We start from the raw sequence: 27,627 nt of genomic DNA, 5'->3' as shown, positions 1-27,627 counted from the left end.
TCATGCATGCATGCAATAAATTGTTTTACTTTGATGCACAACAGATCTACGCAAGTGTATCTTATTTACAATTGTATCTTTCTTTTCTGCAGGCTCTGCAGCATCTTTTAACAAATCTTTATGTTCTTCTTCATTTGCATTATGATTTCCTATACAAGCAAAACTTTCAGAATTCGTGAAGCTTGGAACTGCTTCAGCTTTTCTAACGTAAGTCATAACATAAAAGTTGACAAATAAAGCAAAAAATACTGCACACATTGAACTTTTTATTAAGCTAAGTAGCACCGGATAATCGCAGTTTCGGAGAAAAGCAACCTGAAAAAAGTAGAGGGACAAAAACAAAAGCTGCACCTGAAAATAAAAACAAATCCTATATAGTTATGTACTAAAAAGAGAAAACAGTATATATCTTAACTCATTTGCAGATATTTTATAACGTATAATTTTTTTTAGTTACAAAAGCATTATTTACTGACAGCAAGACTTACAATGGATTCTTCTCAAGGAAAATCTCCGAATGACTTTGTTTTGCACTCGTCATGATCAATTTGCATCTTACTTCCGAAAGAAGATGACTTATTCTTATGCTATGATTTAGATGGCCTGATAAATTCCCTACAAATCAAATATGACCAGAATGAATGACGACTATTCATAGACTCGCCGAAGTTAAGTCTCAAGGCGGTGTTGTAGCATAATGGAATCCAGTTTCCATCCATTCGAGTTGGACAATCTGTCTACATGAAAGAAACCTACGATAATTAAAACAGCTTGGATTGTTTTCAACACAGCAAGTACGGCTGGTATTTCTTTCGTGATTTGAATGTAGTGTCTGTGATTATGAGGCTGTAGCTAGGATATATGAAATACTGCTGTTTTTTGTGTGAATCGAACAGCCTAGCAAGGACTTTTCACTATGTAAAGAGAGCTGGCCTGTGAGGAAATCTCTGAAGGTCGGATATAATGGGCAACATCCAGAACTGGAAGAAAAGCAAGCACAAAATTCTGCTACCGTTCCTACACATCAAAATTCGCTCTGGAAAAAAGAAAAAAAGAAACAAAAAACGTCATAAAAGACATGGACTGGATCAGCTTTCAAGCGAAAATTAAAGAGGGAGATTTTGTTGCACTCATATCGGAGAGTTCTTCATTGATGAGATGTTCTACATTAACTGCTACAGGGTGACGAGAAAAATCTTGCGACGCGTATCGTCTGGGGTTAACTAACTTACTCGGTAATGACAGGGAAGAAGACTACAAGGAACTGGTTGAGGATTTGTCTCTGTATCAAAAACATGGCTATAAAATGCCCTTAAAAATAAACCTGCTCCATTCCCACTTGAATTTCTTTCCCGACAACTGTAGCATGGTTAGTGATGAGCACGGAGAACGTTCCATCAGGAAATTGCAACGATGGATAAAGGATACCGTTGGCTGATTACTGTTGGATCCTCTCTAGAGATGATCCTGAGAATCTAATCAAGCGACAGACAAAGCGATATTAGCCGGTGGACATAAAAGAGGACATTGACCGGTGTACGTATGTTATAAGTACGTATTACTGTATTACATAAGAAGCTATTGCAGATTTCTCAGAAACCGTAGCCAATTTCTCATTTTCATTTTCATATTCGTGTTCAGCACATCGAAATATATACAAATTGACTAACTCAATCTGACAGGAGTGATTTTTTAAACTGTTTTGTCCAGTGTAATAAACTCCAAAGCCGAGCGCTGAATAATGGATATTTACCACCATACCAAACTACTGTATATGTAGGATAACACAGGGTCTGCTATCTTCCTCACCGGTACTGGATCAAATTTTAGAATAGAGAAAATAGACACATATTTATCTGTTTAATTTTTCTTGGAAAGGAAACGACACATTAAGTGATCGAGATAACGAATACGACACTTTAGGATAACTACTGATAGTGCTGAGGATTAACCGGCCTATTAGAGTTTCTTCTGTTCTTCTTCGACTTTATGATAAAGTGTTAGAATACTGTAAAAGTATATTCAATATGACTTTAAGCAGAGAGCATTTATCCTTTCGGATAGCTGTGCTGAGAATATTTATATTCTTTCCGCCCTCTTTTCTGATTATCGCCGACGTCTTAAGCTTTTGTTTATGGCTTCCCCGGACTTTCAGAAAGCCTTTGATAATGTTTCTCTTCCTGCTCTTTTAAGAACACTATCTATTGCAGGCTGTGTAGCTTCTTTTCTTTCATATGTTTTAGAGTTATACTCTAATAATTCTCTTACTATTAATATTGGGGCTTGGGCGAGTTCTATTCCCGCAGTTCATGGTGTTCGCCAACGTGACCTTCTATGCATTCTTTCCTTTAGCTGCATCACTGATGAGTTTCTTCGTTCTCTACCCAAAGATATTGGATACTTTCTTGAGCCGTCTTCTTCTTTTAATGCTATGGCCTTAGCTGATGACTTTATTCTCGTGGCCTCCACTAAGGAAGGCTGCAGGAACTCCTTGACCGAATAGTCGACTTAGTTCATGTTAGAGGTCTCACCATAAATGTAGAGAAGTCCTGCTTATTAGCACTTGTCCCATTGGGACGTGACAAGAAGCTAAAGGTTGAAAATCTTGAGTTTTTCCTGGATAGGCCAATGCATTGCCTTACTGTCCTGGAGGAATGGAAATACCTTGGTATCTTCTTTACAACAAAGGGACGGTCTTCTATTCCCTTCTCTTTAGAAAATGGTTTGTTATCTTTAAGATAAGCTCCTCTCAAACTCCAGCAAAGGCTTTTCCTCCTTTCAAATTATTTGCCACTAGGTACTATCATAAGTTTCATGCTATGGCGAAGGATGGCGGATTTGCTATCCGTTTCCTCCGCTGACTTATCACCATGACTCTATTATAATAGAATTAATAAGTTAGAAATATGCATTTCGCAAATTCTCAGAGATGTATTTCATTGTCCTATTATCCAATAGAACCTTAGGCATACTATAAGGTGGAGCAGGTATCAAGGCTGCCTCAACAGAGCATAGAAATTGGCTACTCAACTATATAGCTCTGTTGATAGTGCATCACGTTTTGGATATAATCTAGTGCCTTCTCAGCATCAGTGTGTACGGAAATGTACTAGACTCCTACATGGTTACGAATTGATTGACAATCAGGGCGAGGATCAATCCCCTGTCCACGAGGACCCGCACAACCCGCGGCCTCAGAGGTGACATACATGAGTTGTAGGGCAGGTTGCCGTTACAGGGAAACCCGTTATCATAATGCCCAATGTTGTTTTCGAACTCATGGTATTCGGGTGAAGCGACATGAGGCCGTGGTCTCTATATTAAGTAACCGGTTGAAAAACAAAGGTTAGGAAGCTGTGATTGAACCGCACTATAGGACTACGGCTGGTATTAGAAAGCCCGATTTATTGCAAAGAAGGGTAAAAGAGTTTGTGTATTTTGATGCACAGATAGTGGGCACTGGGCACCCACTGTTGTCAGTAATAGGAACAAGGTCTCATATTATGGACAGAATATAGATCTTATTCGACAGATTGAAGAGGTGTTTTGGGCAGCTCCTCGTTTCACTAGTGCTTCCATCTCCCTTCCTGGTGTATGGTGCAAGCAGAGTTACAATATATATATATATATATATATATATATATATATATATACATTCAGAAAGCTTTAATGACTGTTACCAAGAGATAAAAATATGACATGGTATATTTAAAAAGATACTACTAGTTTAGAAGTTTCGTTGAATAGATCAACATCTTCAGGTATCACAATCAAAGAAATATGTAAAGAATTACGAGACTTAAAATTGTAATAACAGAACACGTACAAAAACACAGTAGCGTATTTGAGAACAAAATGTGAGCTTGAGTTCCAAACAAACATATACTAAGCGCTGTCGTGAGTACGCCAATACTGAACAGAGACAACGTGTGCGTCAGAGAGATTGAAGCTTAAGCTGTTGTTGATATGAGAAGAATCTAGAGAAATATCTCTAGATTCGACAATCTTTCCCTCGAACTCATCATAGCACACATGGATGTTAGAAGTTTGAGTCCAGTTCACAATGTGTTGGCGGCCTTCGTCTGAGTTAACTGAAAAGAGAACGTGGCTAGAGAGAGCGCTGGCTCTAGTCCTGTTAGAGGAGATATCTCTACGGTGTTCCACCAAACGTAGAAGGATGGATTTAGCATTCTGGCCATAGTATGGCGTTCCACAATCACATAAAATCTTGTACACTCCAGAAAACTGAGTTGGAAGATGTTTCTCTTTAGGTTTACTAAGTATTGAACGAAGTTTTGGGAGCGTAGTGAAGCAAGTTCTGAAGTTAAACGTCTTGAGAATTTTTGCCAGTTTTGGTGAAAGAGAGCTGATGTAAGGCAAAGAGATGAAGGCTCTGGGAGAAGAGGGATCTTCAGATGAAGTTGAGTGACTGGGAAAAAGAAATTTGTCAATTTGCGTAGGAGAGAAACTATTATTAATAAAAGTTTTTTTAAGAAAAATGAATTAATTTTCAATTTCTCTTTCTTCTATAAGTAAAGATTTGGCTCGGTGAGCTAAGGTGGAAAAATACCAAATTTTTTTGGGGGATAATGATGGGATGAAGCATGAGGGTATCTATCAGTATGAGTAGGCTTTCTAAAAAATGAGCTTTTAATACTCTCAGCACATCTGGTAAGTTTCAGGTCTAAAATGGGGAGGCACTCATCGGATTCCAGTTCGAAGGTGAAAGAGATTTTTTCATGGCATTTGTTTAGGTGGTCTAAAAATAAATAGAGGTTGTTGACACCATCTTCCCAGATGAGGAAAATATCATCAATATAGCGATACCAGAATTTTGGTTTAAGGTGGAAGGAGTTAATAGCTTTTTCTTCAAAATCGTTGAGAAATATATCTGAGAGAATGGAAAAGAGCGGGTTACCAATGGCAAAATCTGAGTTTTGTAAGTAGATCTTATTGTCATATTTGGAATATCCTGACTTAATGCAATGGGAGAGAAGAGCAAAGAGTTTTTTTGATAATTTGTCCTTGAGAAGATCGAGGACTTCTTGAGCAGGTACATTTGTAAAGAGAGAAACAATATCGAAACTGGCCATTAAATCTGTTTTCTTAAGTTTGATATCCTTGATTTTAGAAATCTGCAGAGTTTTTAATATGTGAAGAGGAAATTCCAGAAAGATTTCTTAGAAAACTCGCGAGATATTTGGAGAGGTTATAGGTAGGAGAGTAGATGCCCTCAACTATAGGTCTGAGTGGGCAGTTTGTTTTGTGAATCTTGGGGAGACCATACAGTCGAGGGATCAAGGGATGAAGTGACCTAAGAGAAAGACGAAGTTTCTTTGTGACTTCAAAGTGGTTTTAAATAAATTATTAGTTCTATTGTGTAGTTCAATCGTAGGGTTACTATTAATTTCTGAGTAAGTATCACTGTTTAAAAGTTCCAAGATTTTACTATGGTAATCAGACTTGTCTCAGATAACAGTCGCATTCCCTTTGTCAGCCGGAAGAATAACGATGTAATTATTATCTTTTAAGGACTTAATATCTGTTCTTTCAGATTAAGTAATGTTGTCTGGTGGAGGTCTAGCTTCATTTATGGTGAAAATGGCTTCCACACGGAGGAGGTTGGCTTCTTTGTTAGGCAATAAAGAAGCTGCCTTTTCTATCTTTGTTAAGAGATGTTCTTTTGGAATGGATGTAGGAATAGTGACAAAGTTGAGACCTTTAGCAAATATGCTTTTTTCTTCCGAAGATAGTTCATGGGAAGACTTATTGATAACAACTTTTTTTAAATAGGTAGAGTCAAAATGATAAGTTTTGCTATATATATATATATACACACACACATATACATAACTTACTTGATTTATACAATCAAAAAGGTCTCTCTCTACTTATAGATTTTCATTTTTTCCTTCTTAATGATTAACCATTTATTAGAATGTCTTTGGAAGGATTTGCCCACGTATAAATATTGTGTATCAGGATATTTGCAGAATGCGTTGATGACCGTTATGCTATAGTGATATTTATATTTTTATGAATTTGTGTATTCATTTTTGACATGCATCACTCTGTTTTTAAATGCAATTAACAAATTCTCTCTCTGCGTAGTATTTTCAGAACCGATGCACGAAATATGTCTATGTTCATGCAAATAAGAATACTTACCATTTGAATAATGGTGAGGTACTTTTTCCACCAAAGCTGATTTATTCCTAATGCTGCCAAAGTATAGTAAGTGTACATCAGCGTATGCACGAAACAATTCGCAGTGATACCTATAATAGTACTGCCTCCTACGAGAGAAATAAAGAGAAAATATTTCATAGATTTGGATATTGTACATGGTAAAACTTTAAAGGTATATGGTACAACAAAAAAACTAACGAAAACATTCTAATCACCATGGGTCCAAAACCACGCACATTCAGGATCTCTAAAATGCAAGGCAAAATGTCAAGAAATAAGTGATAGCCTCACGCCATTCAGAGTTCCTGAGTACAATAATTTCATCGGTAAATCAAAATCCGCAGGATCCTGATTCGTGCGAATCAAATTGCATGGCCAGACCAAATATTGGTTGGACCTAAGAGACCATGCAGTTGAACAACTTTGATCAATTCGTCTTTTAGGAAAACTTTGATCCGATCCGTATGTCGATGATATAGATGATTGGTAGTAGAGGTTGGGTGTAGTGGTGGATACGGAGAGTTTTACAATATATATGCTCCCGTGATGAGTCTTCGGACTCCTTGGAGGTGTCACGAATAATCATAATAATATTCCGATGCACAGGGAATATCGTCGAGCAGATGATCATGGAAGATGGTTCCTACATGGTTTTGCAAGTACTCAAGGTACGAAGGTCCCCGTAAGCCTGCTGGCAAAACATATGGCCCGATTAATCTAAATATCTAAGCAAACGTTGATGGGGAATTGCTTCTGATATGTTGACTGAATAACTGCACGTGCATCTCTGTTGGCCCACATTTAAAAACTGAAAGAATTCAGTTTTTTAAATTTTATTCATAAAATGATATACAGCAAACAGTCTATGAAAACATAGCACAGGCAAACTCTTAACTATTTCATTGGTACCTCTCGCATTAATGGATATTTCGTTTCAGGTGTTACATTGACTATTGCCTGGTTTCAGGTGTTACATTGACTATTGCCTGGTTTCAAGTTTGTAATGCGTAAGCTTTTTCCTTGGGATCCCTTATCCCAGTACAAATGCCAGCCGTAGCAAATCATGAACGTGCAGTCCATTTCTAATATCCATATTTTGTTATAATGCAATTTGAATATATATATCTCTCTCAGGGATAATTCTTTCTTGAGCAATGTCCTATAACACCATCCTGTCAGAATCTCATGCATTACAGAACTAACTGCAACGACAGCTGAACTAGAACATTCTTTAACAATCATCATATGAGAAACGAGATTTTTATCTCCATATTCAATATCCGATGCAGGATGTTATTGAGATCTCCAAATGATCCAAAGTGAACTTCTTTCTCACTTTCGTTCGCACTCGTTGTGCTTTCTTTCATTTGAACTGCTCAGGATCTCAGTGTACATATCCAATCGCCAGTTGATACTGACTCCTCGCAGTGAGAAATTAAATGTCGAATTATCTGATTGTTGAGTGTCTTCCATGCCATATCATCTTCGAAGCTCTCTTTGCATAGGAGCATTAATATTGGGATAATGCAGCATGATTACTTCACGATTACGTTTTCAAATGTTTTGCTGTTGATCCTTTACAATCTGCAAAATATGAGATAAACCAACTAAAAGTTATAGCTACCGACTATTCAGTTTTTTCCCCCTAGACGAAACTTACTCGATATCGGTTACCTACATTCCAGGTCATTATAGGATTCATCTTTCTGTCGGCTGTTCACTAGAGCTGGCAGCTAGTATCGGAGCGGCCAATATCATATTATCAATGGGCAGTGATGACAGTTTAGAGGATCATTGGATGAATGAATGAACAATTGGGAGATGATTTTCCTTGCCTGATAGAAAACTATTACTTTGCTTCCTGTTAATAAAATTTTCTGCTTTCATAAACAAATTACATAGTCTTATTCATATGAGGTTATGCGGAATGTATTATCACGAGGAGACTTCTAACTAGAATGATTTTATGACTACTACTCACTGTATTTAAAGTTATACTATATATATCGTATGTTTGCAGCAATGGGCAAGATAATCTACGAAATATTATTGAATAATACTAAGCCACTATACGCTGAATAAACAGAATGCGGTCGCTTATATGGAACAATGAAAAAAAAATAGGTGTTCTAGAATTACACTTAATATTACTTTGATCACTTAATTCAGCCACGCTGCAAGCGAGAAGTTGGTTGAAGTTCCTTTTAAGCTTTGATTATGTTTCAAAATTATTACAAAATAAACATCTGAACAACATTGTAGGAACTACATTCAATGTTCTTACCTGCTGCATATCTCATACACATCCAGCTGATTATGAAGGTGGTCGAGTGATGAATGATGTGGAGATTAGTCACATGACTGAATTTCTTCCTCATAATAAAGAACGCCTGAAAAAATGTCCTCTGTATATTAATATTATCACTTTGAGTTTTTGTTGTAATATGTAAAGACAATGAAAAGGTAAATTAAAAGAAAAATATTGGCTGCATACAGAGAGAGAGAGAGAGAGAGAGAGAGAGAGAGAGAGAAATTAATAAGAAACAATATAATGTATATATTTTGTCTATGAGGTAATTTTGTCTAAACGTCATGGACCACGTACATACGTGGTCCATGGAGCTGGATAATTGAAAATGGCTACTCATTGATTATCCCTGAGTTTGTAAAGGCATTCGACAGGATTCAGCCGAGAATCATCAAATGAATTCAAAAGAATCATCAAATGAAAAGAAAAGAAAACCGAAAATGCAGTAAATGGGGATGGATATGAATCAACGAATGAGCAGATACGAAAGAGTGGTTTATGGACGGGTCTTAGTCCAAGACATAGTGCATGAATAATATGTAAAGCTAGGTGTAATGTCATGCACTTTGGGAAGAAAAGATCACAAGCTGTGTACTATATAGTTGCAGATGAATTGCAGGGATCTATGAGGTCTATGACGTGGGCTTGAACAGGGAGTTGGAGTTAAGGGGGAATGTTCCAGAGGTAGCCAAAAGATTCACATCAGATAACGTGATTGTTGAACAAAACATTGAACAAAGAAGGATATGGGGGTGGGGGGGGGGGGGGGTGGGGGGGGGGGGGGGTGGGGGGGGGGGGGGGTGGGGGGGGGGGGGGGTGGGGGGGGGGGGGGGTGGGGGGGGGGGGGGGTGGGGGGGGGGGGGGGTGGGGGGGGGGGGGGGTGGGGGGGGGGGGGGGTGGGGGGGGGGGGGGGTGGGGGGGGGGGGGGGTGGGGGGGGGGGGGGGTGGGGGGGGGGGGGGGTGGGGGGGGGGGGGGGTGGGGGGGGGGGGGGGTGGGGGGGGGGGGGGGTGGGGGGGGGGGGGGGTGGGGGGGGGGGGGGGTGGGGGGGGGGGGGGGTGGGGGGGGGGGGGGGTGGGGGGGGGGGGGGGTGGGGGGGGGGGGGGGTGGGGGGGGGGGGGGGTGGGGGGGGGGGGGGGTGGGGGGGGGGGGGGGTGGGGGGGGGGGGGGGTGGGGGGGGGGGGGGGTGGGGGGGGGGGGGGGTGGGGGGGGGGGGGGGTGGGGGGGGGGGGGGGTGGGGGGGGGGGGGGAAGATCCTTTGGCTGTGATAACTGCTGAAATATTACGGGGCATACACTCCAGAGGCATACGATAGGGATCGATGTGAATTTTGGACCATTCTTCCTGTAGGCATGTAATGAGGTCCTGAACGTTTGTGGGGCGAACGTCCCTTGACATAAACCCAACGCTCCATTTCTCTCCCAATGATATTCAGATCATGATTAAGGCTCTATGGAGGCCAGTCAACTGAGATGAAGCTCATATCTACAAACCATGCAATTATAGTCACAGCCTTATGTCTTATGACATGATGCATTGTTTTGTTGAAAGAGACAATAGTCACCGTATAAACGCCACCTAGTAGGAAGCATTTGTATTGTCCAGAATGTTTACATATCTATCGGATTTCATTGTTCGTTGGCATCACAAACAAATGTCAAACCAGGAAAACAGGAAAAACCATCACACCGCCACCTCTGAATTTCATAACTGGGGTTACACACTCTGGCGTTCACCAGCATCGACCACATCAGCACTCATCTATCTGCTGGTTATACGGGATTCGTCGCTCAAAAGCACAGCTTTCCAAGCTTCAATTCTCCCACTGTACATGCCCTTTGCTTCATTGAAGACGACGCAGCATGTTGGATCGGGTAATGTGGGGTTTGAATGTTGTGGTCCTGCCATGAGAACCGAGCCTACGTTGCTCAGTCGGTATAGATGAAACGCTTTGGTCGGAAAGAACAGGTTTCGATTCCCGTCCATGACGTGATTAACCTGCATTTGGGATCTTCCGACTAAAGGTAACTAAGTCGGTCTCTTACGCAGGTAGAGGGTTTTTTAACCGATTAATCGGGTGTTTCGTGCTCAGAACAGGCAAACCGGCAAGTGAACACACATCGATCTATGGTCATAAAATACAGGGTGTTCGGGATAAATTTGACAGTTTCGTAAGGAAAACGAAAATCTTCTTTGTATCTATTAAATTTAATGAATTGACAAAAAAACATTACAGGCAGAGTTAATTACAATACTATCAACAAGATTTACTCAAAATAACCACCATTAGCATCGATCACAGCTTCAATTCTGCTTCGGAACCTCGAACAAGCTGATGCTACAGTCTCCCTGGGAAGGGCCGCAAAAACTGTTTTAATTTTATCCATTAACTGGGCTTTTGTATTACTGGAAATGCGATTGGTGTCTTTTTCAACTGCGCCCCATACAAAATAATCCATGGGGTTAAGGTCTGGGGAGTTTGGAGGCCAAACATTTGGACTGGTGAAGTGGTAGAAATTTTCAGACAACCATTTTTGACTTTTCCCAGAGGTGTGGCAAGGGGCCGAATCCTGCTGCCATACATACGGCCTACCATTGGCTACCCTTGTTATCCAGGGCTTGACTACAGTTAGCAACTCCACGAACAAAGCCCGAATTCCAATGCCAGGGTTCTTCAACACCTGTTCCTGCAGATTTGCGAGGAATTCTGCTGTACGAACGCAATCAGATCGTCTGCTAGGGATCTTTCTTCTTGCTACATCCTCGTAGTCACCATTGCAAGTCTCTAGTTCATGCCTGATTGTTTTTACTGTATTCAGGGAGCATTGGGCAGCAGTCGTAATATCCTTATTTTGATGGCGGGCACGAATCATCATGATACAAGTTATTCTCTTCCATGATTCAGGTGGGTTCCAGCTATCCATCCTTTCTGACATCTTGTATATGAATGAAGAAGGGTCCAAACTTTTAAATGAAGAGAAGTGTGTGTTAATACATGTAACTTACGGAAAAATATAATTAATTATAAATATGTCAAATTTATCCCGAACACCCTGTACATACTTAATCCCTCACTAGGAAGCCTCAACCAGTCCTAAGGGAGGGTCAAGATACAGGGGAGAAACGCACACGAAAAAATAAAAAAAAAAAAAACAAGAAAATTCAAGTTGTGAGTGTCGATGCCCGGAACTTCACATTTAACTTGTAAGCCGGCAATTTTCAGATATTATTCTTCGTAGTATCCTATGGTCATGTTCAGTGAGTATTGTGTGGATAGCTGACTCCCCGCAGTTGACTCCCAGCGCCTCCATCGTATTATGATATCACTGACCGTTCACCTGTTGTACTCCAATTTGTCAACGATTTGCCAAACAAATAGGTCTCTATCAAAACGTTTCATCAATACTTCGTCACTTCCCTTCTAGCACTTTTACCAGGCCATAGTTGCACTGATTTGGAAGCATCGTATTCCTTCAATTTTGACCGTTACACACATGTGACATGCGACTTGCTACACGGCACGATGAACCTTGCTCATGGTGTCCTTTGACCTCTTTTCAAGCAGTATATATATGTTTTACTCCATTTCCCAAGTAAGCAAACAGACAACTATGTCAGGTTTGAGCCTGCGAGTATTGCAAGTCTAGGTGATCCCACACGTGGTGCAAGACCAAGGCAATTCATGGTAAAAAGTGGATAAGCTCTGATCACTGTTCTTAATATTTACCCTTAATTCAAAGCACATCTCCTGGAGGAGATGTATGATCCTATATATTAAAGGCAAGGGGTCACTATCCAGACCGGTTTCGACCTTTATTGAGGTCTCAGCAGTGGTAGCCAGGCTAGAAATACCAAGATTTTAGTAATAAAGCGCTTATAATTATTTTACCAGAACAAGTCACCATAAGGTGTTTTAACTTTATTAAATAAAAATCTCAGGAGGAGCAAATACATCTCCTCCAGGAGATGTGCTTTGAATTAAGGGTAAATATTATTAAGAATAGTGATCAGAGCTTATCCACCTTTTACCATGAGTTGCCTTGGACTTGCAGTACGTGTGGAATCACCTAGACTTGCAATACTTGCAGGCGCAAACTTGACTTACTTGTCTGTTTACTTACTTGGTAAATGGAGTAAAACCAGATTTAAAATAGCTTGGTAGCTTTAACATTTATTATGGCCAAGGTAAAATACTATATATATATATAGTATTTTAACATATATATATATATATATGTTAAAGATACCAAGTAATTGTAAACCTGGTTTTTACTCATTTCCTAAGTAAGCAAACAGACTAAAAGTCAAGTTTGCGCCTGCAATTGATGCAAGTCTAACTGATCCCACAGGTAGTGCAGGCCCAGGGCAACTCGTGGCAAAGGTGGAACAAGCTCCGATCACTAATCTTAATATTTACCCTTAATGCCAAAACACATCTCCAAGAAGGGGATGTATGATGTTTTGTATTAAAGGCAAGGGGCCACTACCCAGACCGGTTTCGACCTTTATTGAGGTCTCGTCAGTGGGAGCTAGGCTAGAATTAGAAATACCAAGATTTAGTAATACAGAGCTTGTAAGTATTTCGCCAAAACAAGTTACCATAAGGTGTTTTAACCTTGTTAAATAAAAATCTCTGGAGGAGATATAAATGTAGAAAGTATTTTTACCTTGGGTATAAATATGTTAAAGATACCAAGTAATTTTAAACCTGGTTTTTACTATATATATATATATATATATATATATATATATATATATATATATATATTATAGTATATATATATATATATATATATATATATATATATATATATATATATATACCTATGAATTAGAATGTAATTGTTTCACTCACATTTCTTTACCTTCAATTAATTAAGGAATCAATAAAATTAAAAGTATATATTTATAAAGCTGACTAATATCTACATGCCTCTTCCCATTTATAGACGTCAAATATCGTGTATTATTTCCACAAGACGCGCGGTTAGCCTAGTGGCTTTGCGCTTCGCAACCATGTGCCTGGGGAAGGAGTGTCCCAGGTTCGATTCCCGTTGTTGACGTGAGGAATTTGAGAATCTTCCTCAGGCATAGCCAAGTTAGCCGGTCTTGGGTGCGGTCAGTAGGGTTTTTTCCGCCAATTTATCTGGCGTTTTTCATCCCGCAAACAAGCAACCGGCCCCATGAACATACGCCTCTACAGTCAAAAATAATCCCCCCCCCAGCGGCAGATCAGGCGACGGGTCGGTTGGGAGTAGTACTAACAAGAAGTTGCATCTAAAGTAACACGCGGACCCTGCATGGGAAGCTGGAATAACGCGTAGTAGAAGAAGAAGATCGTGTATTATTTCCACACTAGGTGCCACAGCCCTTCCACTCATTACTAACAAGGACGAACTAGCCAAATAACTTCAACACTTAAAAAACACTTGTCTTAATTATAAAATAAAAGTAGTATTTACCCCTTTTATTATGATTAGATCAATAATTCTATCCACAAAATCTGGCACGTGACGCATGCACGTGTTTGGCTAATGAAGGCATCCTAGACTTCATTAGCCAAACACGTGCATGCGGAATTCCGTATGTGTGGGATCTTCTTTATGTTCCAAGAGTTTCAGTTTTATGATTTTGTTTTGAAACAACTGTTATCTGATAAATTGTTAGTCTGCGCAGAATGAATATCATGTAATTTCGTATCTTAAAATGTTTTCGCATAGTGCTTTATAGATTATCATTTTATGTATGCGGGAGCAAATTCGATTAATCGCTATAGTTTTCTTGATACTTTCCTAAGTTTATTGTTTAGATAATTTGTATGACAACTTTGATCAGCATCGAAGTGAAGTCCGAGATAGCGTGTTCTTTTAACCTTTGCGATGGCTGTGGTTATAGGAACAGTGCTTTGTATATATGACTCTTAATATTTTACTCAATCTTATATACAGAAGATAATAACGTACACAAATTATAAGAATACTCCATTTAAGTCGTTAGGATTTAAGACATATGGAATCATAAATTTCCATATAATGATCACCGTAAATTTCCATATAATAAGAATCATAGACTATCTTACGAACTTCTCGTAGCTTGAACATAAGAAACTGTAGGATATTGATCTCACCAGAAGGACGAATAGAGTTGTACGGAGATGCCAAATGTTTCCATGGAAAAATTTTGGTTTCCATGCACTCGAAACAGCGGACTCACACAGAAAATGTTTGCAGAATGCAGACATTTTATACTGGGCTGATGACACTAGTTTTCTCTGTAAACTTTTTAATCAGTATTAAATGGTTGCAGTGATATTTTCCAAAATTATAGTTTCATGTCAACTGAAAAATGCATATCTTTTCGAATTCATTGCTTTCCAAATCACAAAGCACTTAATTTTATAAGAAATGGTTGAGATATGATTCAAGTAAACTTTAAAAATTTACTAACACATGAAAATGCTCCCTGAGACACAATTTGCTTCCTTTTTATTAATATATAATACTAATATTTCTTTAAATATATATTTTATATTTTTGAACATACGAGACGTGTTAAAAAAAAGAAAAAAAATTCCGAACTTTCTAAACAGCGCGCCGGCATAAAGAATACATTGCGACTACTGAGCACATCTAGTGGCAGGTTTTGACAATAAAACCGCCATTTTCCCCGTTGTGCTATGAGCATTGGTTGTCGAGTTATATTCGCTCGAGTGAGCACGTGCACAAGCTGTTCTTCGGATTAGTTACAAAGTGACAATGAAAGATCTTCAAGTACAACGTGTATGTGTGAAATGTTGCTGTAAACTTGGTAATAATTGAGACGTGGGTTTATGGCTGTGATGTTGAAACCACGATGGAATCGTCGCAGTGGGTGGAGAAAGGGTCTGTTCGACGAAAAAGAAAGCAGGGAATGAGTCGGTCAAAGATACAGGTGATGTTGGTTGTGTTTTTTTGATTGGAAAGACATTGTCCATTATAAATTTGTTCCACGTGGTCAGATAATAAACAGAGCGTTGGGCCATGAAGTTTTAGTGCATTTGAGGATGTCGTATGCAGGAATAGTCCTAAACTGTGGGGAAACCAGACTCGATTGTTGCACAACGACAATGCGCAGGCTCACACGTCGTTCCTCAGCCGCAATTATATGCAAAACATCAGCCATCCACCTAATTCTCCGGATTCAGCGCCAGCAGACTTCTTACTGTTTCCCAAACTTAAGACAACTTTGAAAGGATGGTTTCCAAACCATAGAGGCGATTCAGGAAAATACGATAAGAGAATTGCTCGCCATGTGCGCTGCAGGAAGTATTCCAACAACGGAAGAAACGTTGGGAACAGTCAATCGCCAGTAGAGGGGGGGGGGAGAACTATTTTGAAGGGGCGCTTAAAATATTGTAAAATGAGCAATAAATTCTTTATAGCAAACTTTCGGTCTTGAACACGCTTTATATTGAACTACAGAAATATTAGACATACTTACTGTGTCTAGAAATTCAATAATCCTCGTCATCATGTAAAACCAACCCATGAAGTTTCCCTGAAAGAAATAAAGCATTACTTGAACAAAATACCAAGCAATTTTAAACCTGGTTTTACTGCATTTCCCAAGTAAGCAAACAGACAAACAAGTCAAGTTTGCGCCTGCAAGTGATGCAAGTCTAGCTGATCCTACAGGTAGTGCAAGACCAAGGCAACTCGTGGTAAAGGTGGTATAAGCTCTGATCACTAATCTTAATATTTACGCTTTATTTACCCTTAATGCCAAAACACATCTCCACGAAGGGGATGCATGATGTTTTGTATTAAAGGAAAGGGGCCACTACCCAGACCGGTTTTGACCTTTATTGAGGTCTCGTCAGTGGGAGCTAGGCTAGAAATAGAAATACCAAGATTTAGTAATACAGAGCTTATAAGTATATTACCAGAACAAGTTGCCATAAGGTGTTTTAACCTTATTAAATAAAAATCTCTGGAGGAGATATAAATGCAGAAAGTATTTTACCTTGGGTATAATAAATGTTAAAAATACCAAGCAATTTTAAACCTAGTTTTACTCCATTTCCTAAGTAAGCAAACAGACAAACAAGTCAAGTTTGCGCCTGCAAGTGATGCAAGTCTAGCTTCTATATATATATATATATATATATATATATATATATATATATATATACATACAAACAGAGAAGGAGAGAGAGAGAGAGAGAGATAACATCTAATGCAATCAGTCGAATTTCATTTTAGTTTTGATGATAGACAATTAGATAAAAAAAAATTGTATTAAATATATTTTAAAATTGATTTACCGATTTACATTTGTTATAATAACAACAATAACAACCACTCGAGACTGGAATTTGAAAACAAGTAAAAAATAACAGATTTTTTTTTACTTATGCCCAAATAACAAATGCGCATTTTCTCTCCTTCAACAGAAGGCACTTGTCGCAACATTTGTCCTGTTCTCCTCCTTCTGTTTCTGTTAGAATCTGATGAAGTCTGTTATACCAGTTTTTGATTCAATGCTATTCAGTCATTACAATAATAACCGTGGAAGTGTTTGACAGGAGGCATAACTGCTGATGTTACAAATAGAAACGGGATAATCACAAACGCGAAACATTCCGCACTTTCAGAATGATAAGAATTGCCTCGAGTTGTGGACATGTCAAAATGCTTTACACGTTTGATGTTAGTGATCTCATTTGATGTGATGTGTGTCATCAAAATACACTGAGATATTCGGTGTTTTTTGCTCTGGTTCATGCTTAGCCAGACTCCGCTTAACAGCATACAAGCTAGCTCATATGAGCAAGCACGATCAAGCAAGATTAACTACGATAGTAGCAAGCTTCTATGCCGTTAGGCGGATGCTGTCTAAGCATAAAGTAGAGCAAAATGGAAAATGACATGCTGTAATTCTGGAGAATATCCTTCTAACCCAATTGATGAGATACTTTCCGGACTACAAGCCTCTCCAGTATCTAAGTTGAACAATCATCAACTGATGTCTTTTTAATGGAAGACTACATGAGGCATGCATTGCAATATCGCAAGTAAATACGAAGCAGATTATCTTCCTCATCTACGCAAAAGTCGAATTTAGATGATGAAACTAGGATTTCAGTTATCTCGTAGGTGGTGCACACTGCAATCTACGAGAGCGAGAGATTTTAGAACAGATGGATAGAAATTGCGCTCATTACTTTTGTAGTGGACTAAAAGGCACGACATCCGATAGTATAGAAAGCAAGTTTCATTAATTGTCCATTTCAAACTCAGATCAAGCTCTGTTAATGATAATTTTGCAGGTGTTATGGGCATCAGCGTAGGCTGTGAATGAAGCAGGAATTTCGTCTCGAATCACTTGAGATATTCAGTTTATTTTTATTGTAGATATTCCTTGGATTTTTCTAGGAATAAATGGATTGAATAGTGTGTCGGACGTTTGAACACGGTAAGGAATTAAATCCCTCATTGCTGTAAATATAATTAAGGAAAATAGGAGTACAAGCCTCGGAGATCTCTCCACTTTATTCTATTCACTGAGAGAGAATTTTAATTGCTGTTAGGAAATATATTCCCCTCCAGGATGAATCTTGCATTTCGTTTATGATTTCAATTATCAAGAGGAGAGATCATCTCAACATTGTGCATGGAAGGAGAGCAGGTTAAGAAAATATCCACATTGTTGGTTGAGTCAAAGTGATTGTGAGGTGCTCTGTTTCGTATAGTCAGTGTACTTTGGCTCACTGCTGACAGAATAAAACTTCCTAGCACATGTATAATCTTGTAGCAAATTTGTAATATATCAAATTTTTTTTAAATTTCTTAGTTCTTTACAAATTGCGGGATCCTATTCAGTCCAATCGCTTATGTCCTGCTACTTGTGGATTGCGCATTTAAGATGGATTGTTGTTGTTTCAGCAATAATTTAGTATTGGGTCAGAAAAGGAAATTAGGTTTGGATGTGTGTAGTTGTTGATGGACATCATTAAAGTCTTCGTTTATATCAAAACTGTTGGCGAAGTGTACGCAGAAGAGAAAGTTTTGCAAAAGTTTTAAAGCGTTTTAATATTTTTGGATTTTTTGAGAGATTTTTGTTTATATCAACCTCAATGACTTTTATTTTTATTTGAATTTGCTGTGTTCTTTGCGTTAAAAGGCAGAAAACATAAAGTACAATACTATGCAGATGGAAGAGATTGACTCTTGGCCATGTCACCCACAGAGAATATCCAGCCTCCATGACATTTCATGAGCTAGACAGCCCCCACTTTGGCATACCACTATACAGCCTTCCTTCAGGAACAAAATCCCAGTGAAGAAGGCAGAGGATTATGCTGTACGGGAAATGTAATTAATGCGTTACCATCTAGTTCGGTCGCGTTTACTATCTACACTGTCTATGTCAAAGACAGCATGAGTTTCTTCAGGTCTCCAATGAACAAAGTGGTGGTATATTCCACCTAGATTGGTATAGGTGTCATTTCCTCCAACCAGAAAGACGTCCATTGGCATCGGAATTATCGCTTATGTCGCCTGTCTCTTTAATAGAAACAATACATACCTCGAGAGGGCGGATTAATAGAACTCTTGAGACTGTAATTTTGCATCACTTACCCAATGAGTAGCTCCACTTAGTATTTTATATAAATAGTTATGAGAGCCTGCCAATCCGATGCATTGATGACACACATATATTCTAAAACAGTAATTTCGAAACAATATATGTCAAAATTGCTATGAGCTCAACTGTCCTAATAGTGAATCACGCTGAAGGAACGAATGAATAAGAACACGCCTTTTAACGATCGTCTACATTTATTTCCTTACTGGTTTGTTTTACGAATTACATTACATTTTGCTTCGATGAAGTTATTTATCAAAGTACATTTTATTAATCAGCCTTTTCGTCAAAGTGTACTTTACTGTATCAGCTTTATTATTCTATTTTCCTCATTTTAATCTTTATGTATTAAGCTAATTTTAACAAGTATTCTTCGTCAGAAGTTTACTGATTTGATAAACAACTGTGTAAACTAGGGTTTCACAAAACTGAGAATTCAGTGATTTAAATCTTTCTGTTGAATTCAATTACAGTGTTCAGATGAATGTAACTGTCATTACCATGCAACAGACATCTAATTTAAATCTCTGTTTGTAGCAGATCGCACCAAATGCAAGGAAACAAGATCTACAAGATCATGCTTTATGCTAATAAATGAATAAAATATTTAATATAATTTAAATAGGAGTGCTTAATGGTCAAAGTTGCATAACTGAGAGGAGACCTCCACATGACCTTTAAAGGAATGCGGCGAACCAACCAGAGCTTCTGACCTAATGTCCAGTCCTCACTTTCTCGTAATACACCCTGTTGGGTATCAACTTGGACACTGAACGAACGAGGATGGGCTGGAAATTTGGGATTTAGCCGACCAAATTGTATTCTTATTGGCTTAAACTAAAATACAAAATGACGGTACAACATGACAAAATTTCATGCCAGGTTAAACAAGTACCCCGTTAATTTTACCAGGGAACCAGGACGAACAGAGAAAAGTCAGCTACAGGAACAAATATGAAAATACATCCCAACTCAACATCACCAGAGTTAAAGATCGGAACTATCAACACAAGAAGCCTGAATGGCAAAGAAATGGAGCTAGCTGAGGAATTAGATGAGTATCAGATCAACATAATAGGGGTGACTGAAACAAAAAAGACAAAAACTGCTGAGATCTTTCTGAGCAATAAATACAAAATGTTATATTCAGGAAATGACAAAGGAAAAGAAGGAATAGCTATTGTATTCAACACTAAATAAGAGGCTACTTTCTTGAATGGCAGGCAGTCTCAAGTAGAGTAATGTGGGCAAATATGAGAATGGGGAACTGGACAATGAGACTTATTTGAGCCTATATCCCACAAAAGGTTCTACTAAGGTGGAGGTGGAGGAATGTTTTGAGGATTTAGAGAAAGCAACTGACATAACGAAAAAATAAAAGTTGGTCCTTGTTGGGGATCTAAATAGCAGAGTAGGAAATGATTGTTAGACATACAAAAATATTTTTGGAAAATTTGAAGAAAAGAGCAAAGCTAATAATAATGGCAAATACCTGTTGGGTTTCTGTTCACGACATGGACTGATTATTAATAACACCATGTTCCAACATACAAATGTGCACAAATTCACATTGAGATAAGAAGAAAGGAATACGAAAAGTCTCATTGACTAAGTTATATTCGATAGTGATGTTTTTACTCCCTGGTGCAGTACACCAGAGTGTACAGAGGATTTGAAATTGGAAGTGATCACTATTTATTCTTGAGCAGGATAAAATTGAATTTCATATTGAAAAGAATACATATAAGAATGTTTTAAAGCGAGTAAAAGTTGAGCAGCTCTCAGATGTGAATTGTAGACTAAAATACACAAAGATTATTAAAAAAAATGAAAGAGTTTGAGAAGAGGAACCCAATCTTGGAGATTCAGTGGCAAGCCTTGAAGGAAACTCAGATTGATTCAGCGAGAGCGGCATGTGGTGAGGTTGTCTACATGGATAGAAAATCAAACCTACATGGTCCACACAGGAGGTTAAAGAGGCAGTGAAGGAAAAGAAGAAAGCATATCAAATGTTCGTCAAATAAGTCAGCAGGTGTAGATGATATGTGGAACGGCAGCAGGTGTAGATGATATTCGACCAGAAATTCTGAAGTATGGTGGTATAAAAGTCTTACCGTGGTTGCACTGCATAGTTCAGAAGGCCTGGGCAGATGGACGAATTCCCAATTATTGGAGTAGAGCTCTCATAGTACCCATATATTAAAAGGGAAATAAAACTGAATGTGAGAATTGCAAAGGTATTTCCTTACTGAGTGTTCCTGGTAAGATTTATTCAAGTGTACTTGAGGAACAGTTGAGAAGAATTGTGGAAGAAAAGCGTGGTGAAGAACAAGCTGGATTCAGGTCAAATAGGGGTTGTCAGGATCAGATCTTCACTTTATGATAAACAGTTGAGAAAAAATGGGAATATAACAAAGATCTGTGTTTAAGTTTTATCTATCTGAAAAAGGCATATGACAAGGCGCCAAGACAGAAGCTATTCAGTACGCTACAGTTCTATAGCGTCAATGTGGCATTATATCAAGCAATACATAGTCTTTACTTGAGTTGTAAATCAGCAGTTAGAATTGAAGGAAGTACAGGAAGATGGTTAATGTTAAATCTGGTGTGAGACAAGGATGTACATTATCCCCTCTGTTATTCATTATCTATATGGATCACATTATGAAGGAAAGTGGTATTAAACCTGATATCAAAATTGGAGATGTTAATGTCAGCTCTTTGCTTTATGCGGATGATGTTATACTTCTAAATAAATCCGCTACAAATCTGCAAGATTTCCTGACTAAATTGAATAACTGTTGTAATAGATATGGTATGATGATCAAAATTAGAAGACAAAGACAATGAAAATAGGTATAATCCTTGAAAATATCAACTGCGTTATGAATAGGGAACCTGTGGAACAAGTAAAACATTTCAGCTACTTAGGTACGATTTTTAGTGAAGATGGTAAATTAAATATGGAAATAAACAACAGATTCAACAAATCTGGTGGGGTAGGAAGTCAATTCAATAAATTTATGTGGAATAAGAGAGGAATTAGTCGGAATGCTAAAGTAGCTGTATACAATACAATATTCAAACCAGTTTTAACTTATGGATCTGAGAGCTGGGTCAGAAATAAAAATACTTGACCAAAAGAGTAGAGACTGCTGATATGAGAATCAGCACGGGAATTAAATGTCTGAGAAGATTTGGGATGAGTTTTATACGTACAAAAAAGAACAGAAGTTGCATTTCCAACATTACGGGTAGATTTTAAAGGACCCAGTTGACATGAGATGAGTTTAATAAATTAATTATCGGTTTAAATGGGTTAACATACTGTATCTTATACAAGATAAGGAAATTGGCACCGTTATGCCGATTCATTCGCGACTTCTTTGAATAAAATGGATAATTAAATGATTAGCGCTAGGAATAGTGGATTACATATATAAAGAAGGATTTGAAAGAGGCTTCTAAATATAAGGGTTGAAGTATTATTGTAATGCGTATTACGTTCGAATATATCGTATTGGTTAGGTAACCAGAAAAGCACATAAAATTGTCGGTCTAAAAACCAGATTGACATGGAGAAAAAACATACATTAGTTCATAAAATATTTAATGTAGACAATAATTTATTTTCCACTTGGTTGAGTCGAGAATAGCTCGAGAGAATAATTTTATAATAATGAAAAAGAATGTCAGAAATTATAGATCGAGATAATGATTTACTGTTGTCGAATAAAAGTAATGAAATTGTCTTTCCAAGTGTTGTATTTACCAACCACTTATATGGTTGGTAAATGTTCTTCACCTTTAATTGTGTGTATGTGTGTGTGAGTGGAAGCGATATACAAAGTGTTCAGGAAACAGGCAAGAAAAAACTAATAATATTTCAGGGTTAAGAAATAACAAATGTATTTGGAACAAATTGTTGGAAGGAGGACAGTAATAAGTTAATGAGGCAATGCTATCATAATATCTTTTGTATCGCTAAGTGTACATATTAAGAAATGAAATTTGTGATTACAGGTCTTCTATAGAAGAAACGCAATTTTGTCTTTTTTAAATGCTTTTTTACAAAACGTTTTCAATTTTTCTTTTGAGAAAACCGAAATTGTTTAATAAAATATGATAAATTAGGTATATTTTCAGAACCTTTTTTCCAATGTTATGTATTTGCTATTCTTCGCTTCAAGAATCAAAAACATATTAACTTACTCTTTGAATTCCTGAAGGATGTTTTATACTGGCTGAAGCACAAAAAAATGTTCTGCTTTCCATCATCTTTGGGATGATCAAGAAACCCTAATGATATAAAGAACATATTATGAAGCACAGAAAATATAATACCAAAAATATTCATAAAAATTTATATATTTATATTCTGTAAGAGATGCCGTTATTTTTGCAATGACCAATTTGTTACTTCTTTTCAACATCTAACACTACACCCCCTCATGAGAAGTATTGTTGAATGTGCGTAAACTACAACCATCAAGGAATGGTTTGGTTGAGTACAAATATTCCAATTCAATAGACATTTTTAAAAATGAAAAATAAGAGACATTCAGAAGAAAATAAATTAGAAATATGATGTTTGATCAGGTTACCAAAGGAAATTACAACGATAGTCACTAAAATAACTCAGCGCACATTAATCTCATTATTATGAGACAAAAAATAGCATTGGTGGCGGCGGAGGGTAGATGGCATTGTGGGTTGATGGTAGTAGTGTTGTGTAATCGGAAGATTAGTTAAGGGATATAGTGAGTTTTAATGGAGTTGTGTTCCCTCGCACGATGAGTCCTTGCACTAACTGTAGATGTCACGTAACAAAAATAAAGAAAAAGTACTCATTCAAAAGATATATTTCGGTGATTACACCACATTTTTGATTATTCAGTTGTGCAAAATACTGAAATAATAGTTCCCGACAAGTTTCGTAGGATTTACATCTTCAGGGGATAAATGGTATGACTTAAAGTTTAAACAAGAGAACGTTTTAGGTTTTGCAGATATATCAGATTCCACAGGATGTGGTTTATGTGCAACAATAATGGAACAACTAGAAAAATGGAACATTCCCAATCGAGGTAAAGGGTATGACAATGGGGCAAATATAGGGCTCCAAAATTTGCTTTTGAACAAAAGTCCTCTAGCTTTTTACGTGCCATGTGCTGCTTATACTCTAAATTTAATCATCGACGATGCAGCCAAAGTTTCTTTGCAATTATTCAAGAAATATACAATTCTTTTCATTCTCTTACAAACGTTGGACAATCCTTTTAAAGTTCGTAAAAAAATTAACATTGAAACAGCCATCAGAAACGCGATGGGATAGCAAAATTAATACAATCCGCCCTCTACGATATCAGTTAGGAGAAATTTATGATGCACATTTTGAAATTTTAAATAATGAAAATTTTAATAAAGAAACTCAGCATGAAGCATAAACATTATGTGCTAAAATAAAGGACTACAAATTTATTTGCTCTCTTATAACTTGGTATGATTTACTTAACAGAATAAACCTTGTGAGTAAAATGCTTCAAGACAAAAATATGAACATTACATTTGCTTTAGAATCAATCGAAAACTTAAAAATATTCTTACAAGAGTATCGATCAGATACAAATTTTAAAGAAGTTCTAAAAACGGCAAAATAACGGAGTGAAGAGGTGGATGGAGAACAAGAATTTAAAACTGGTACGGAAGTTCGACAACGAAAGAAGACACGACAATTTGACTACGAGCATCATGACGAAACGCCACAATCGCCAGAAGATAAATTTAGAGTGAATGTGTTTTATACACTTCTAGACGTTGCAATGTGTTCGTTAATAGAACGTTTTGAACAACTAAAAACATATTATGATAATTTCAATTTCTTTTATAGATTACTACAAATTAATAACGAAGATTTACGAAAAATTTGTGACGATTTAGAGATTCTCTTGATGGACGACGACAATAAAAACGTAAATGCAATAGAAATATATGACGAGTTATGTGCTTTACAGGATATATTTTGGAAGAATAATTTAATATTCAAAAGCCCTTTCGATATTCTTAATTTTATTGTGTCCAATAACTTATCTTTCCTTAACATTTCAATTGCTTCAAGAATGCTATTAACCTTAACTGTTAGTGTAGCGAGCGGCGAACGTTCCTTTTCCAAGTTGAAATTGATTAAAACCTACTTAAGAACAAGAATGTCAGAAAAAAGGCTTGTTAGTTTGGCGTTAATAGCTATTGAAAATGATACATGTGCGGAATTAGACGTTAAGACCATTATTTCTAATTTTGTGAATATGAAATCAAAAACTTTAAAATTTTAATTTAAAAAATTTCAAGTATATTTATGTAATTTAATTTATTTTCTGTTATTCTGTAAAGATATTATTTTTTGAATACTTATATTAAATGTTCTAATTATTTCTGAATTATTTTATTATTTTCTCATCTATCTTGAGTTTCTTTTAATTTCCTAAAAGATAGTTCCACTTATAAAAATTATTACAAGTTTCTAAGAATTTAGTAACTTGTAAAATGCAAGGATTTTTTAAATTTTAGTTCAAATAAATTTTAACTTTAATTAAAATTAATTTTAATTTTGTTAGCGATTCGGGTCGGTGAGAAGGCTATAATCCCTATCATTATATTCAACGATTAAAGTGAAGTGGCTTTATCAAAATTTGCTTTAATGTTTGAGAATTTTTTGAATATACGGGTTTTTAACGATTATCTTGCCTAGTGAACACTCCCGGTTCGTTACGTTTAGCGAATCAACGTGTGGCTATCAAAATATATTTTAGAAATTTCAAATAATTTAAATTTTTATTATCATAAAAGAACCACACACTTTCGGATCATTACAGGGGCGCTTATATAGAAATTGCATGCGGGCGTCAGAGACCCTAGCGCCGGCTCTGCCTGTGAGTTCGTTAACTAAATTAATTCATTCACTACATTAATTTCTGCGTCTCTCGAAAGTTGTTGTTTTAGTTTAATTATTATTATTATTATTATTATCATTGTAACGCGCCACATATCTAGCAGGAATGAATGACGCGGCCATCACTTACACCGTCGAAATGTTATTATTCCATTTTATCTGCCTTTAATGTAATTATCCGCTTGTTTTCGGTTCCGCCAGCGCCAAAATTTCCTCTATCGGTGACTTTTGGTACTAAATCTTTTTTTTTCGGGAAATCATTTCCCCATGCCTTCAAAAGTCTCAATATAAAATTTGGACTCATTCCGTTTATTGGTTTATAACTTTCACAATTATGGAAAGTTATTTTATGGCCACCCTGTATTATTGTATATATATTTTTTAAATCATTGTATATTTTACAGACAGTTTGTTGTCTCATTAATGCTATAGTGGCTCTTAAAAATAAACGCTTAATTGTAATTTTATACTGTGGTCCATTTTTAATGTACTGAGGATGCCTATAATGCGCAGAACAAAGTTTTCAGTGAATACATTTATTCCAAGTAAGTTTAAGTTTCGATGTTTAATTTTTCTAAGTCTCTTACCTTCCACCTATCATTTGAGTTCAATCATTACAGTTAAGTCTCAATTTGCTGAATTAATTATAATTATTTTAACATTATGACAGTACATCTCACAATTATTTAATATTTATAACAGTAGTGTAATATTTATAACATCAGGAAAATATGTGATCTAATAATTTTTTTATTAAGGAAATGAGTTCAACATATTTTTCACTCACGTATCACTGACAACAAAACGAAGAAATAAAAAGATAAAATATTACAATGGTCAAACTAAATTATACTTACTTCAAAAAATAAAAGGAAACTAGAAAAAGCCATGAAGATATTATATATTATAATGTGGGTTCGGATGTCAAATGCTTTTCGATTTTTCATCAGTAATGGTCCCCATTTTGCAAATAAAATATAGCTTGTTGCGATTAAACACACACCGTTAGGATTCGAAGCTAAGATCCATGATTTCGCGGTTTCATCTGCAAAGAAAGAACTATTTTATCAGAAATATTTTGTGTAATTACAGAGAAACTTATAAGAAACAACTAAATCTCTAGTAAGAAATTATTAACCAATGTTTAATGACGAGTAATCATATCCTTTGCGATAGAATACAGGGATCTGCTAAAATGGAATTTTTCTTAACGAATAATTGTATAATTCCAAATGTAATGCGATTTAAAATAAAATGATAATCAATGAAATTGAAAAATATAAAAACAGTACTTTGCAGCTGCTTTAATTGTAAGTTCTACTTACCTGTTATGAAAACGTCGTCACTATAGACGAATACCATTTTTTTCAACTGAAGTTGAGTTACCCGATCTCACATGGTATTAACAGGATTTTATTCTGCTGTAAACTCCAGTTTTGCGTCTCGTAAACAGGCAAATCGGCCAATCTACAGACAAAAGAATATTTATAGACATAATATTTATAGCTCGCCTTTGGAAAATAGCGATACAGGCCTGGCACAACCTGTTACTATTCC

General features: G+C 36.9%; 1 protein-coding gene across 1 annotated transcript; it reads right to left on the bottom strand.

Moving 5' to 3' along the window:
• On the bottom strand, positions 1 to 27,432 carry LOC150093070 (very long chain fatty acid elongase 4-like). Its single transcript, XM_090414143.1, has 7 exons — positions 27,396 to 27,432; positions 26,973 to 27,115; positions 23,334 to 23,420; positions 15,975 to 16,031; positions 8,474 to 8,579; positions 6,169 to 6,296; positions 1 to 351 (listed from the first exon to the last, which is right to left on the bottom strand). The coding sequence occupies exons 1-7, from the start codon at positions 27,430 to 27,432 to the stop codon at positions 1 to 3; spliced, it is 909 nt and encodes a 302-aa protein (XP_090270269.1).
• Positions 27,433 to 27,627: the final 195 nt, after the last annotated feature.

The sequence above is a fragment of the Typopeltis vanoorti genome, chromosome 24 (genome assembly GCF_054136105.1).
Source record: "Typopeltis vanoorti isolate ZY-2024b chromosome 24, IOZ_Tvanoo_1.0, whole genome shotgun sequence".
Taxonomy (NCBI): Eukaryota; Metazoa; Arthropoda; class Arachnida; order Uropygi; family Thelyphonidae; genus Typopeltis; species Typopeltis vanoorti.
The sequence above is the reverse complement of the archived record's forward strand: the minus strand, read 5'-3'. Positions and strand labels throughout refer to the sequence as shown.

Bases quoted from the DNA above. Each gene is read 5' to 3' on its own strand.
- LOC150093070 (XM_090414143.1), bottom strand. From the start codon at position 27,432: ATGGTATTCGTCTATAGTGACGACGTTTTCATAACAG. The intron at 23,421-26,972 runs TATAATATCTTC...TTATATCATTAG, and splicing joins TCCGAACCCACATTATAATA to GGTTTCTTGATCATCCCAAA. The intron at 8,580-15,974 runs GTAAGTATGTCT...ACATTTTTTCAG, and splicing joins TTATTGAATTTCTAGACACA to GCGTTCTTTATTATGAGGAA.